We start from the raw sequence: 13,415 nt of genomic DNA on the forward strand, positions 1-13,415 counted from the left end.
ATTCCTGCTTCTTCCTTATTTTCCTCTCCTTTCCCCTTCCATCTTGTCTCCAGCTCTGTCCTCCCTCTTTGCCTGTTTCGTGACTTAAAAGGTCCCCAGTATCTGTCTCATAGTGATTCTTCTTCAAAGATCAAAAGCAAAAACAAAACCAGAACAAAATCAACTCCCGCACTCCCCCCACAAAGAGCCTTTTTATATGTGGATTTGTTAGTAAGAGGCAGATGGCTCTAAGAGTTTTGTTTTGTAAATAATTATACTTTGAAAGGTAATTCACCACAGGGTACAAAATCCAAAAGTACAAAAGGGTAGAGGCTGAAAAGCCTCTTCCCAACCCCCAGCTGTGAAATTTTACTCCTTTTCAGGTAACTCCTGTTACCAATAGTCAAACATATGCCTAGTTCCTTGCACAGATTTTTTAGCCTGCTTGTCTTATTTTAAATGTTATTTTATTATTACCACTTTTTAGTTTGGAATTTTGTCTTGCTATTTAGCCCAGGATGTCCTGGAACTTAGTGTGTAGCCCAGACTGACTTTAAACTCAGTAATATTCTTGCTTCAGCCTCCCAGATTGCTGATATTACAAGCCTGAGCCACGGCACCTAGATATTTTATTTTTGACACATTTGTTGTACTTATTTGCGAAACAGAGCAAAAATATTTAAGTACATATTTACATTGCAAAATGGTCAAATCAATATCTAAAATGGTCAAATAGCATATCTATTATCTCAAAGTTTATCATTGTTTTGTGATACCAACATCTAAATTCCTTTCTTCTTAGTAATCTGAAATATACAACACATATTGTTTGCTATAATCATACTCTGTGCAATAGAACACAGGACTGTATTCCCCTGTCTGCTGGAGACTCTTACCCTCCTTCCTACTCTCTCTAGACTCTGATGCCTGCTAATCGGCTCTCCCATTGTATGTGATTAACATTTACAGTTCCTTTAGACTGATTTATTTTATGCATGTGAGCATTTTTTATGTATATATGAATTACACCATGTGCATGCTTGGTGTCCAGGGAAGTCAGAAGAAGACATCCAGTTTCCTAGAATTTGAGTTTTAGGTGGTTTCTGAACTACCATGTTTGTGCTAGGAATCAAACCTAGATCCTCTCCAAGAGCAACAAGTACACTTTACTTGCTTGAGCCATCTATCCAGCCCCATGTCAGAGATCCTCTGCATCCCAAAATATAGTGCTGCCTTATTTTGAGAGTTTTCTATAGTTTTGTTTTAGGCTGAAAATTGATAGACTGAGAATCTTAAGTATGAGACTCTTAGGGAAATTAAATGTTTTTCCCCCTCAGCCTCCTAACACACACACACACACACACACACACACACACACACACACACACAAGCACACACACACACACAAGCACACACAAGCACACACACACACACACACACTGACATGTACCAGTGTGGATAACATATCCCAAAGGATTATTTTTTCGGATTCAGAAAGAGATTCCAGCTAATTAAACACACAGTTGACTTAGTCAAGCTTGTCTGCCTTCAAAACTCAGAAGCAATGTGTCTCAGAGTTAGAAATGTTGTTCAATGAAGCATCTGCTCACAGGAACCACTGTACACTTCTTTAATAGAAACTGTAGGGCCATGAAGCCATCCAGTAGTCATCGATGCCTTTTGGGGTCCAAATGCATCATATTTTAAAGCAGTACAACAAGAGCCATCTTCTTTTTTGTTGCATTTTTCATTAACTGTGATCATCTCATCATTGTTTGATATAGCATCAGGAATGTTCTTGCTTGCCCCTGCCCTTTTATTGTGATATTTATCATGCAAAGCAGAATTCATCTTGCAAATAAAAGCTCTGGTTTAAGGTGTGTGCAGGGTGGGGAGGAGAGCTCCTTTGGGGAAAAACACATAATTTGTTTTTCCCTTGTTGAAGAAGAGAATAGTTTCTCAGGGAAATTTACTGAGGTTGCTGTGCATGTGTCCTGTAGGACGCAAGCTTGCATTGTAAGATATCCAGAACTAGGGCTCAGGAGAATAAGGTTTAATCCCAACTATGCCTCCACGGGGTATGAGTGAACTCCATTGTCTTGCTTCATCTCTGTAGGTCTGGATGTCCTTAGATTGGATGAAGGTGACCAGGGACTTTAGTGGGGTCCCCAGAAAGCAGTAGTTAATGTTTAGAGCTCACAATAGCCTTCTCTTTCTTGCTCTGTACAGTTGTTGGATTAAAGACGATCACATCTTTTACATCTCGGTGGTGGCTTATTTTTGCCTCATATTTCTCATGAATCTCTCCATGTTCTGCACTGTTCTTGTTCAATTGACTTCGGTGAAATCTCCAAGCCAGAAGACTCGGAAGAAAATGATCCTGAATGACCTCAAAGGCACAATCAGTTTGACATTTCTACTTGGCCTCACCTGGGGCTTTGCCTTTTTTGCCTGGGGACCCGTGAGGATCTTTTTCATGTATCTTTTTGCCATTTGTAATACGTTGCAAGGTAACTACTGCATGTTGGCCCTTTCTGTGGCTAGCTAGACCTCCAGCAAAGAGAGCTTTCTTGTTTTGGAAAATGATCTCACATACCAGAATTTAAAGGAGACAAAACCCAAAACCAAAAACCAAACTTTAGGAAATCCTTGCTCCCAGTGAGTCAACAAGTGGTCTTTGAACATATCAGTGAGGGATTAGCCTTCATTGAGTGAATACTCGGGCCCTCTCTTAATGATGGAAGGAGCATTACAAATAAGGTGGCGCAATTCTCTCTAGTTCTGATATTGGCATCAAATACTGCATGGCAAGGGTTCTTACAGTACTCATAGCACCATACACTGCATTTGCTGATATACAGATTCACACTTGTCTTTAAATTTTGAAGTGCATGGTCTAGTTGAAAATACCTATTACTAGACAGTAGAAACATTACATTTTGAACTCCATAGGCTCCAGTTGCATCATATGTCTTAATATTTCATCAAACCAGCAGGCTAGAAAATTGCAGTCACAAAGATGCTTAAATGCAAAGAGCTGAGGACCAAAGCTCTGAGTAGAATATGGGAAAACATAAAATATCCTGTTTTCCTTCTGTATGCTGTTCGTGTGTGTGTGTGTGTGTGTGTGTGTGTGTGTGTGTGTGTGTGTACGGTATATATGTATGTGTGTGATGTATGAGTGTGTATGTATGTGAGGGGTGTATTCATGGTGTGTGTGTATGTGAGGGGTGTATGTGTGTGGGGTGTGTGTGTGTGTGTATGTGAGATAGAGAGAGGGGGTATATTCGTGGTGTGTGTGTGGTTTGTATGTGGTGTGTGTGCATGTGAGGAGTGTGTGTGAGAGAGAGATAGAGAGACAGAGACAGAGAGAAAGAGAGTGTGAGAGAGAGAGAGAGCTAGGCATGTGCATGTACATGTGGAGATTCATGGACACTCACAGGCTGATGTCCTCTAGCACTTATTCCTTATTTGAGACAAGGTTTCTTACTCAACTGGGAGTGAGGCTGACAGACAGCCTGTTCTAGCAGTTCTCCTGACTCCACCCCACATAGCACTGGGGTTCCAGGTGTCTGTGCCATTTTAGCTTTTAGCATCAATGCTAAAGGTTAAAAAACAGACCCTCATGTTTGTACAGCAAGCACCCATGTGCCTTCTGATCACATCTGGTGGTAGAGATGAACTTCTTAGCAACTCTTGGCACATTCTTACTTGGTACTTTGTAATTATGATGGAGGTTAAAGAATGAGGTAACGGCTCTACAGTAGACAAAGCCACCCGACTGAGACTGGGGTGCTCTAACTTGATATTCTATCATATCAGAAGTAAGTAAGCTCAGTAGAGAGTATCTGTAGAAGTGAATTAGGATCCCATGCAGACTCCTGTTCAGTGCTAACTCCAGGATGCTTTCTGGCTAACTAATCTGAGGAGAGTGGGGTTGAAGAAAGACTATAAAGCTGGTTGGAACTTGAAAAGAAAGAGGTTTTTGAAAAAGCCAGTGTTCCGTCCCCTGACAGAAGGGAAAATAGTATGTAGAATATAATCAAGTGTTCTCTTGAAGATGAAAGCAAGAGCCTCACAGAACTAATGTGAACAGGGGCATGCTGTCTGTCTGTCAGATGCTTTTTACATCAATCAATTATTCCTTGTCCCGCCTGTAAGATAGAATGTGCTGTCCTATATAGCAAGGATGTTTTCAAAACCCTGTTTCAATGTCAAGTGACACACACACACACACACCACACACACACACACACACACACACACACACACACACACACACACACACACTGTAATGAAACAGGTGAACAAGCTAGCAATTTGAAAGACAAATGGTAAATTTGTAGCCATGACTGAATGGTGGATGTCCTGTGGGCAGGTGAGAAAAAAAATGATTAAGCCCTTTGTAAAGGAGGGGGAACACACATGGAAATGCTAGTGGCAAAACCCAAACAAAGAAACAACCAGATACCTTCTCTCATGCCTATCTTGTAGTGAATAAGCAGGTCAATGTGCTGTGTGAAAGAGAAAGGAAAGTTTCCAGGAAAAGAGGGAGAGCTGGCAGTCTGCTCATTGGAATTCACAGAATAAGCTTGAAGCATGAGAACTCACTAAACGGCATGCAGGGATCAGAGTAGCCATAAATGCTCATTGTTATGGCTGTCTCTTATTCAGGCTGCAGCTAGGCTTCTCCCTGCTCTGAGGCTGAGGCTTGCTCTCCTCAGGTTGCTGCTCTGCCTTCCAGGTGGTTGTTGCCCAGAGACAACACTACTGAATCCATCACTGCCATTGTTTGGTTCCACATAGTAGTAAAGCCTGTGGGAGACTTAATGAGACAGGCTTCCAGATTGCTGCCCCCCACCTGGAATAAGGGAGCCTCAGGGATGGGACCAGGAAAACAAGATCTTGCCAATCCAACTCTCCATCAAGTGACAGAAAGTCACTTGGCTCTTCCTGAAACTTCCCAGGGACTGAGAGCTTGGCATTCCATGAAGCAGAGCATTTAGCTTCTGATCCCCTCTGATTCTTATCCCACTCTTCTTCCTTGGATGGTAGGAAAGTAAGATGGTTAGGACCTTGGTGTTCATAGTGAGCCTCTTCTCAGTGCTGATGTTGCCAACTCCAGACTAGCTCTGTGACCTGAGTAAAGTTTATTAAAGATCATGGAGTCCAAAGCCTCTTATCTATAAACAGGAGAACCGTAACACAATACCTATTACTCTGTCAATCCTTAGTAAATTCCAGCTGTGATCTGCTAGCACATGACTGTTCTAGCCCCTCCTCCCATCACTCTTGCTTTGGATCTGGCAATCACACAGAGAGCAAGCATAATTTGTCTTCTTCATGACAGCCCTCTCCCATCTGTGATTAATGCTATTACATCTCCTCAGCCTCTATTACTTAACCACAAATATTTCCTTATCTAGATATAGCACCCCAGACTTTCCCCATGCCCATTACCATGCTCATTGGCTCTATTTTCTGAGTACTTCTGTGTGTCAGCATCCTCTTAAAAAAGCCCTCACTTTGAACCCAACTGGTGGTCAAATTAGGGTCAATTTCAGCAAATTATCACTTTCCTCAATCCAAGACTCTTTACTGTGCTGGACCTCATGGCACAGGCCTGTAATCAAACTATTTTGAAGGATGAAGCGGGAGAATTGAAAGTTCAGGGCAACTACCTTGGGAACTTAGTGAGACCTTGCTTCTAAATAAAAAGTAAAAAAAAAAAAAGGCTGAGGCTATAGTTCAGTGATAGAGTACTTTCTGAGCTTGTATAATGACCTATGTTCAATCCACAGTATGAAGCAAGTAATAATAATCATAATAATCATCATCATCATAATAATAGTAATAGTAAATATATAAGCTTTGAAATTATTTACCCCATTCACTCATACTCAGTTTTCAATGAGTGCTAGGAATAATTTACCTGCAGGATAATTTTCCAATATAGAGGCAAGTTGAACTCTTTACAGAGAACAAAGATTTCCAAACAGCACTTGACCCACAAAATATATTTGAAGTCCAAGCAAGTATTGCTAAGGCTATAGATGACAATGAGAATTTATGTGTCACATGCTTGGAAGGTCAAGTCAACAACTGTCTACTGAGTTGCCACACATGGTCCTGTGGGCAGAGGGAAAAAAGTGATATGAGGATGAAAAGGAGACAGAAGGCAGACCTTCAAAGGCTTGAGAGCAGAAGATAAGATGGGTGGTCTGCAGAGAATAATGGGACTAAGGAGGGCTCATAATATAAAAGCCAAGGATCATGGCAACTCACAAGTGGGAAGTGCTTTTCAGGTTAAGCTATCTGTGGATAATGACTTTGGGCATGGACCATAAATAAAAGTCAGAGTATAGGCCAGAATTCCTTTAGTCAATTCCATCCCTATCTTGAAGAAATCCAATTAGTTCGCCACGGACATTTCAGTCAGAATAATCGTAAGTCCTACTTTTATTTCCCCAGGAACTATTTTATAGGATAGAAATGAAAAATGCCACACATTAACAATTGATATCTCCAGCACTTCCCTCTTACTTGCCAGACAAAGTCAGAGCTGGACATACTTTACACATGCTTTCATTATGTCAAAGAACACATGGATCAGATATTTATGGCTGTGTAACAACCTATCTCCCAAAATCAGCAGCTTAATACTATATACATTCCTAATTTCAACAATGTTCAAAGGTCAGGAATCCAGGCACAACTTAACAATTCACTTTTGTCTCAACGACCACTATAAATTTGGAGTCAAGCAGTCTCTTGCTCCCGTAGTAATCTGAAGATTTGTCCAGGGCTGGGGTGTCTGCTTCCTAGAAGACTCAGTCACATAGGTGGGACTCATCATGTGGGCATCTGCATAGAAATGCCAAGATGTTGTCAAGACAAAATAATTGATTTCTTGAAGCATAAGTAGATGCAGGGGGATGTCTTTCATAGCCTAATGAAGTGAACAACCATGACTTCTGCCACATGCTATTGGTAATGTGAGAGGATGCTGCATGCCAAGGATGTGAATTCAGTACATGAAGATGAGGATCACTGATCACTATGTCTGAGGCTGGGCATCCTAATAGTCCTGGCATCTCAGGCTCTAGCATGGATAGCAGCCTAGGGGGAAAACAATGGTTGTCATGGAGTCTTAATACTGACTTTGTGCTTTTGCTGCCTTTTGGGAGATCATAAAGAAATTAGAAAGACATACGTACACTTGGGGTTCACTGTTATTGACAGTGACAAGAATAGGCCTGAGTCAAGGGATTGATGCTAACAGGTGGAGGAAGATTAACAGACTGAACTTGTTCTCCTGACTTAGGGTTCCTCATTTTTGTGTTTTACTGTGTGATGAAGGAGAGCGTGCGGGAGCAGTGGTACATGCACCTCCATTGCAGGTGGTTTCGGCTGGATAACTTTTCAGGTAAGATGTCCACTTAGGTGTGGTTTTAAATTACACTTATATTACGGAAATAATCATATCAATTTGTCTCCTAATGAATTCATATGACAAGACTACCAAAATGGAGTATGCTTCCATGTCATAAAACTGATTGTATTTTTGTGCTAAGACGGAGGATATCAAGGGACGACTATGGCTTGGGCCTTAGTTTAACTCAGTAGAGCTTTTGTTTGGGCCCAGATTTCTTGGATTGCTTGTCATATCACCTGTGGGTTCAGTTGGAAGAATATTGACGAAGCGTTTAATGAATTGCAGGAACTGGGTCATGGGATCTTTTGGCCAGTAGCCAACAGTAGGTTGTGTGGCTGTAAGAAGCAAGGTGCTGTGAAAGGTGGAGTGACAAGTCAGCATTTCTGAAGATGCTTTACAAATGAGCTGCTTGGGTGGCTCTTCTGATGGGACTTGGCCAAATGTGGCATGTAGTGGCCTCTAATGTTGTCTCTCAATAGTGACCCTTCACTCGAGGACATCTCCAGTGGAGGCAACTGGTAGTCTCTGTCTCTGTCTCTCTCTGTTTCTGTGTGTGTCTCTCTCTCCTTCCCTCCTTCTCTCCCTCCCTCCTCCTCTCCCTCCCTCCCTCCACCTCTTTAGTTTTCTCTTATATAATGCATCTCAACCACAGCCCCTCCTCCCAACCCCAGCTCCCCTCCCCTCTCCCCTAATTGACTGCTCCTCCATTTCCCTTTGGAAAAGAGCAGACTTTGCAGGGATAATAACTGAACAAAGAAAAACAAGCTATAATAAGACTAGGCGCAAGTCATAGCAAGGCTGAACTAGGCAACCCAGTAGGAGGAAAAATGTCTCAGGCAAAGGAGTCAGAGACAGCCCCTACTTCCACTGTTAGGTGTCTACAAAAACACCCAGCTAAACAACCATAACGTACACGCAGAGGGCCTAGGTCAGATCCATACAGGCTCATTGATTGTTGGTTCAGCCTCTCTAAGCCTCTATGAGTCCTGCTTAGTTAAATCTGTGGGCCTTGTTCTCAACTCCTCTGGCCCCTGCAATCTTTTTTCGCCCACTTCTATGTGATCCCTCAAATTCTGCTTGATGCTTAGGTGTAGGTCTTTGCATCTGTTCCCATCAGTTGCCTGAGGACGCCTCTCTGATGACAATGGGACTAAGCAACTATCCAAGAAAGGAACTCAAAACAATTCCACTAATATTAGAAATAAGACAGGTTGTCCACTCTCTATATATCTATTCAACATAGTACCTGACATTTTAGCTAGAACAAAAAGACAACTGAAGGAGATCAGGGGGATACAAATCAGAAAGGAAGAGATCAAAATATTGTTATTTACAGATAAGATGATAGTTTATATAAGCAACTCCAAAAATCCTACTAGGGCATGCTAAAAGCTGATAAACACCTTCAGTGTTGTGGCTGGATACAAGATTAACTTGAAAAATCAGTAGCCCTTGTATATACAAATGACAAACAGACTGAGAAAGAAATCAAGAAAACAGCATTTTTTACAGTAGTCTCAAAAAATGTAAAATATCTTGGAGTAACTCTAACCAAGAAAGCGAAAGACCTGTATGACAATAACTTCAAGTCTTTGAAGAAAGAAATTGAAGATGGTATCAAAAGATTGAAAAATCTCCCATGCTCATGGACTGATAGGATTAATATAGGAAAAATGACCATTTTACCAAAAGCAATCTACAGATTCAACACAATCTCTATCAAAATTCCAACATAAACTGGTGTTCTATTATCAAATGATCTTTTCTTCAATTCTGGCAACTTGTATCAGTCTCCACACAAAGGCTAGTCTGCTTCCTTCAGAGAGGCAACATTTGTACTTTAAGAGTCTGTAGATAATACCCAGATGTCTTTTATACTGTGTATACCAGTGACCTACAAGTCCATACGCTCCAGTAGAAGCTGACATCCTTGGTAAGTGCATTGGCTTTTTATGTGTCACACACCACAAGACAAATTTACTTCTTACAACTGTATAGAAAAGCTAATTCCCCAAATGAACAGATATTAAACATTGAACTTTATGTTTAGAGGGACTATTGAAGGCAGTGAAATTACTATGTCAGTCTTGCCTATTTTAATACAAAATGTGAAAAATTTTACATGTTTAACTATTTATCTGGTATTCTTTCAGGTGGGCGAAACAGTTTTGGGATAAATATTAGACGCAAACAGAAGAGATTGAAGAAAACCAATGAGCCCAAATTATTGACACCATCGCTCAAGTCAACAACAACAACCAATTGTACTTTCAAATCAATAGGATCTATACCCAGCAGTCCTTCAGAAGTAAACTTCCCAAATGGTAAAGCACAAGACGCTTTTGTTTGCATTTGTATTCCAGAGTCACTCAATAACATGAAACACTAAACACTATATGTTGATTCTTGGATAATACTTCTCCCTCAAAATAAGTAGATATTTCATATATAATATAATTAATATTTATTATAGTATATATTATGATGATATATAATATAATACAGTATAATACTTATGATATATATCCAGATAAGCACTAAATATAATCTATACTGTAACTATATGTAGATCTATGTGATTTTCTGTAGATACATGAAGCTATATATTTGGACTTCTTCTTAGCTGAGAGAGAATGGATACACTGATGAGCTGTTAGACTAATGGGGATGAGAAGAGACAGAAGATTTAAAAACTTCAAAGGCTCTTCAAATTATCACAGACAGAAGCCAGAAAGAACCCTAGACATTCTCTAGTTCAATTTTCTCATTTTATAGAGAGAGAAACTTAATCATTGTAAAGACACTCATGAATAGTCACTAAGAACATTAGCAGCAGACTGAGTCTTGTGGCTTTCATGGCTACTGCCTCCAACTACAGATACTCGAGTTACTACCACAGGAATGGATACTTGTAGGTGGACACAGATACTTAGCTGAGGATGGGGTGTTAGAAGGGAAATTACTGGCAAAGGATGGATCCACAAGCTAAAAATAGAAAGCCTTCTCAAAATAAAGAAGAAAAGAACAACAAAAGGAAAGTAAAAAGGATGGAGAAAAATTTAAAACTTTTAAGTTAAAAGCTGGGTGTAGTGGCACGTGCTATATTCGGAGACTTACAAGAGGACTGTCCTAGATTTGAAACTAGCCTCGGCTATGGAATGAGTCCCTATCTTGAAAACCTGAGGTGGGGAGAAGCAAACCCCTTAAGTTGATGCTATGATGACTGCATTCTTTTCTACTTAGATCATGATGCAATAGCTCGTGTTTGCCCTTCTAAGCCCAAACTCAGCTTCAGCTCCACACATAGACAGATCAGCTTAGCCTGACTGGTCAACCTGTCACTTCTTAGTGCTAATGACAGGACACCTTCTCTCACTCTTAGTTTTTATTACACTGATTCTAAAAACTCATTCCCTTTTCCAGGCCTAAAACTGATTTGGAAACTGCATAGTGGGTTAAAAAGGTCTTCGGCGTAAGATTGGGCCGTGTCTTAAACACTTTAACTTACTAAGATCTGCATTCTTTCTATCCTTAATATGTAGAACTGTAGCAGTCAACTGTAGGTCTGGGTGAGCAAATGAGACTGGCTGAGTCACACTATATAGCCTTAGTCTCCATCATTGTTTGGAAAAGTTAGGGGTATCCGTGAAAACAATCTTTCCTTAGCCACTGGTACTCATCACACTATGGCCAGCTAACTACAGATATTTATTTCTCTTCTTGGAACCCTGGAAAGTCATAGAAGAAAGGGTCCCAGGGATATCTTCATCCATTAGCAATATGTATCACAAATGGACATGTGTTTTTCTTCAGAGGAAACAGTAGCAAATACATATTGAAAAATCCTAATGCTCTTATACCAAGCAATAATCGTACAGAACCAAGAGGCTGAGGGCCTGCTTCAAAGTACTAATAGGTTATGACTGTTACTCTGCAGGAAGTACATATGTACCTATTGCTCAGACAGTGCTGTCAGAATGAGCCCATCTCCGTCACACTTATGATAACAGGGTATCTTTCATAACTTTCATTTTTTATACTTCATATACATCACATCATTACATGAAATCTTCATATGCTTCTTCCTTGTGCAAAACTCTTAATATCCCTAGCTTAAATGTTCTTTGTTTTCATGCAGGTGACTTTGATGACTGTCCTTATACTTTCTCTTCCTTGAGTTGTGAAGCTGCACCTACTTTTATAAGAAGAGCATTGCCTGCAGAAATAAAAACAAATTCCATTCATAAACAAAGATCATTTTCCATAAATGTCAACAGAGATGCTCACCTGACTCCCAGCACTGGACTGGGGGAAATGTTCAATTTGTGAATCAAATCTGCCTCTACCTTGTATTCTAAAGATTGTTTTGGGAGAGGCAAAATGAAATCATAATTAATAAATATCAGCCTTGGAATAATTCTTCTCTTCAGTGTATTTTTATTGAAAAAATTAAAATAAATTTATGTGATAGAAAGAAGACAACGAAGAAAAAGACAGTCTTTTCAAGATTTATTTATTATTTTTTATGAGTATGAGTGTGTACTTATGTGAATGGACGTGTGTCACATACATAAGCGATCCTTTAGAGTCCAGAAGATGGCTTCTGATCCATTGACACTGGAGTTACAGGTGGTTTATGACCTGTGGGTGCTGGGTACTAATCCTGGGTCTTCTGCAAGAGCAATAAATGCTACTGTTAACTGGTGATCCACCTCTCCTCCCCCACTGTTTGTTTTTTAAAATTTGATTGTAAAGAGGAAATTGACATCTGTGTATGAAGCATTAAGGGTCCATAACATTGGAGATTTTGTTTAAAAAGCTGCTGAGTATATGTCCTAAAGCAAACAAACAAACCAAATGAGGCCAAGATTTTATCTGCTCTGTCTTGAGAGGCAAACAATGTTAAGTGACCAAAGTTTCTTCTGTTGCTGGATACCCACAAAAGAAGTAGACAGGAAAGCCTCAAGGTCAGAGCATCTGGAAAAAAAAAACCTTTCTTGTTTGCTTATCATTGCAAACAAACAAACAAACAGCCCCAGAAAAACAAAACTAAAATCTCCAACTTTCAAGTCTTCTTTTTGATTATAACCCTTTATTTAAACATGTTCTGTGGAAAGGGTGAATCATCTATTCACACATACAGGGATTCCATAGTGGAAACTATTTCTTAGCCAAGACAATCTCCCAGGGGGGAGCAAGCAGGGCCCTAATGAGTGTAACAGAACAGGAACTAAGTGAAGCTCTTGGCTTTCCATAAGAAGTGAGGGGTAGGTCAGGGCAACCATTATGGAAAGGACTTGGACAATGAAGAACCATCTGAAGATGACAAAATGAGCAAATAAAGTGAAGTCATATGGCTTTGTGTTTTGTGGCTAAGCAGGATGAGAGAGAAATTTTGTATTTGTTTGGGATGGATTGCATGTCCCTCCGACCCCTACTCTGTGTGTGTGTGTGTGTGTGTGTGTGTGTGTGTGTGAAAAGACTAACATAAATGACGACCAAAGTACCCTGAATGTTATATGTCTTTGAGATTGATAGCATTAAGTTACTGTCACCCCAAAATAGAATTAAGGACAAGATTTACAATTCAGAAATCCAAAACACTACCACCAGCACCATCAACAAAACAACCTATGCAGATAGGCAGTGGTGGCACACGTGTTTAACCAGCACTCAAAAGGCAGAGGCAGGTGGACCTCTGGCCAGCCTGGTCTATAGAACGAGTTCCAGGATAGCCAAAACCACACAGAGAAACATTATCTTAAACAAACAAACAAACAAACACCCCAAACAAAAGAAAACACAACAAAACCTCAAAACAAAATCAACAACAAAACAAAAACAAACAAAACAAAAAACAACTTATGCATTCTGCAAATAATTTGATTGGGGGTGGTTCTTTTAGCTATAAAATGTCTGTGGTTGTGTTTATTGTCAACAAATAATAGAATCCTTCTGGTTGTTCTCCTGTTCCTGGGATGGTGAGTGCACAGCTCACCTA

The 13,415-nt window shown here is 40.1% G+C and overlaps 1 protein-coding gene across 1 annotated transcript in view; it reads left to right on the forward strand.

Annotated features, from left to right (window-relative positions):
• Adgrg4 (adhesion G protein-coupled receptor G4) overlaps window positions 1–11,743 on the forward strand; it is an 80,436-nt gene extending 68,693 nt beyond the window's left edge. The window contains exons 19-22 of the mRNA XM_028776901.1: window positions 2,209–2,489; window positions 7,304–7,412; window positions 9,581–9,738; window positions 11,553–11,743. Coding sequence (XP_028632734.1) covers window positions 2,209–2,489; window positions 7,304–7,412; window positions 9,581–9,738; window positions 11,553–11,743 — 739 coding nt within the window. The remainder of the gene's footprint in view (window positions 1–2,208; window positions 2,490–7,303; window positions 7,413–9,580; window positions 9,739–11,552) is intronic.
• Window positions 11,744–13,415: the final 1,672 nt, after the last annotated feature.

The sequence above is a fragment of the Grammomys surdaster genome, unplaced genomic scaffold, assembly GCF_004785775.1.
Source record: "Grammomys surdaster isolate TR1022 unplaced genomic scaffold, NIH_TR_1.0 274, whole genome shotgun sequence".
NCBI lineage: Eukaryota > Metazoa > Chordata > Mammalia > Rodentia > Muridae > Grammomys > Grammomys surdaster.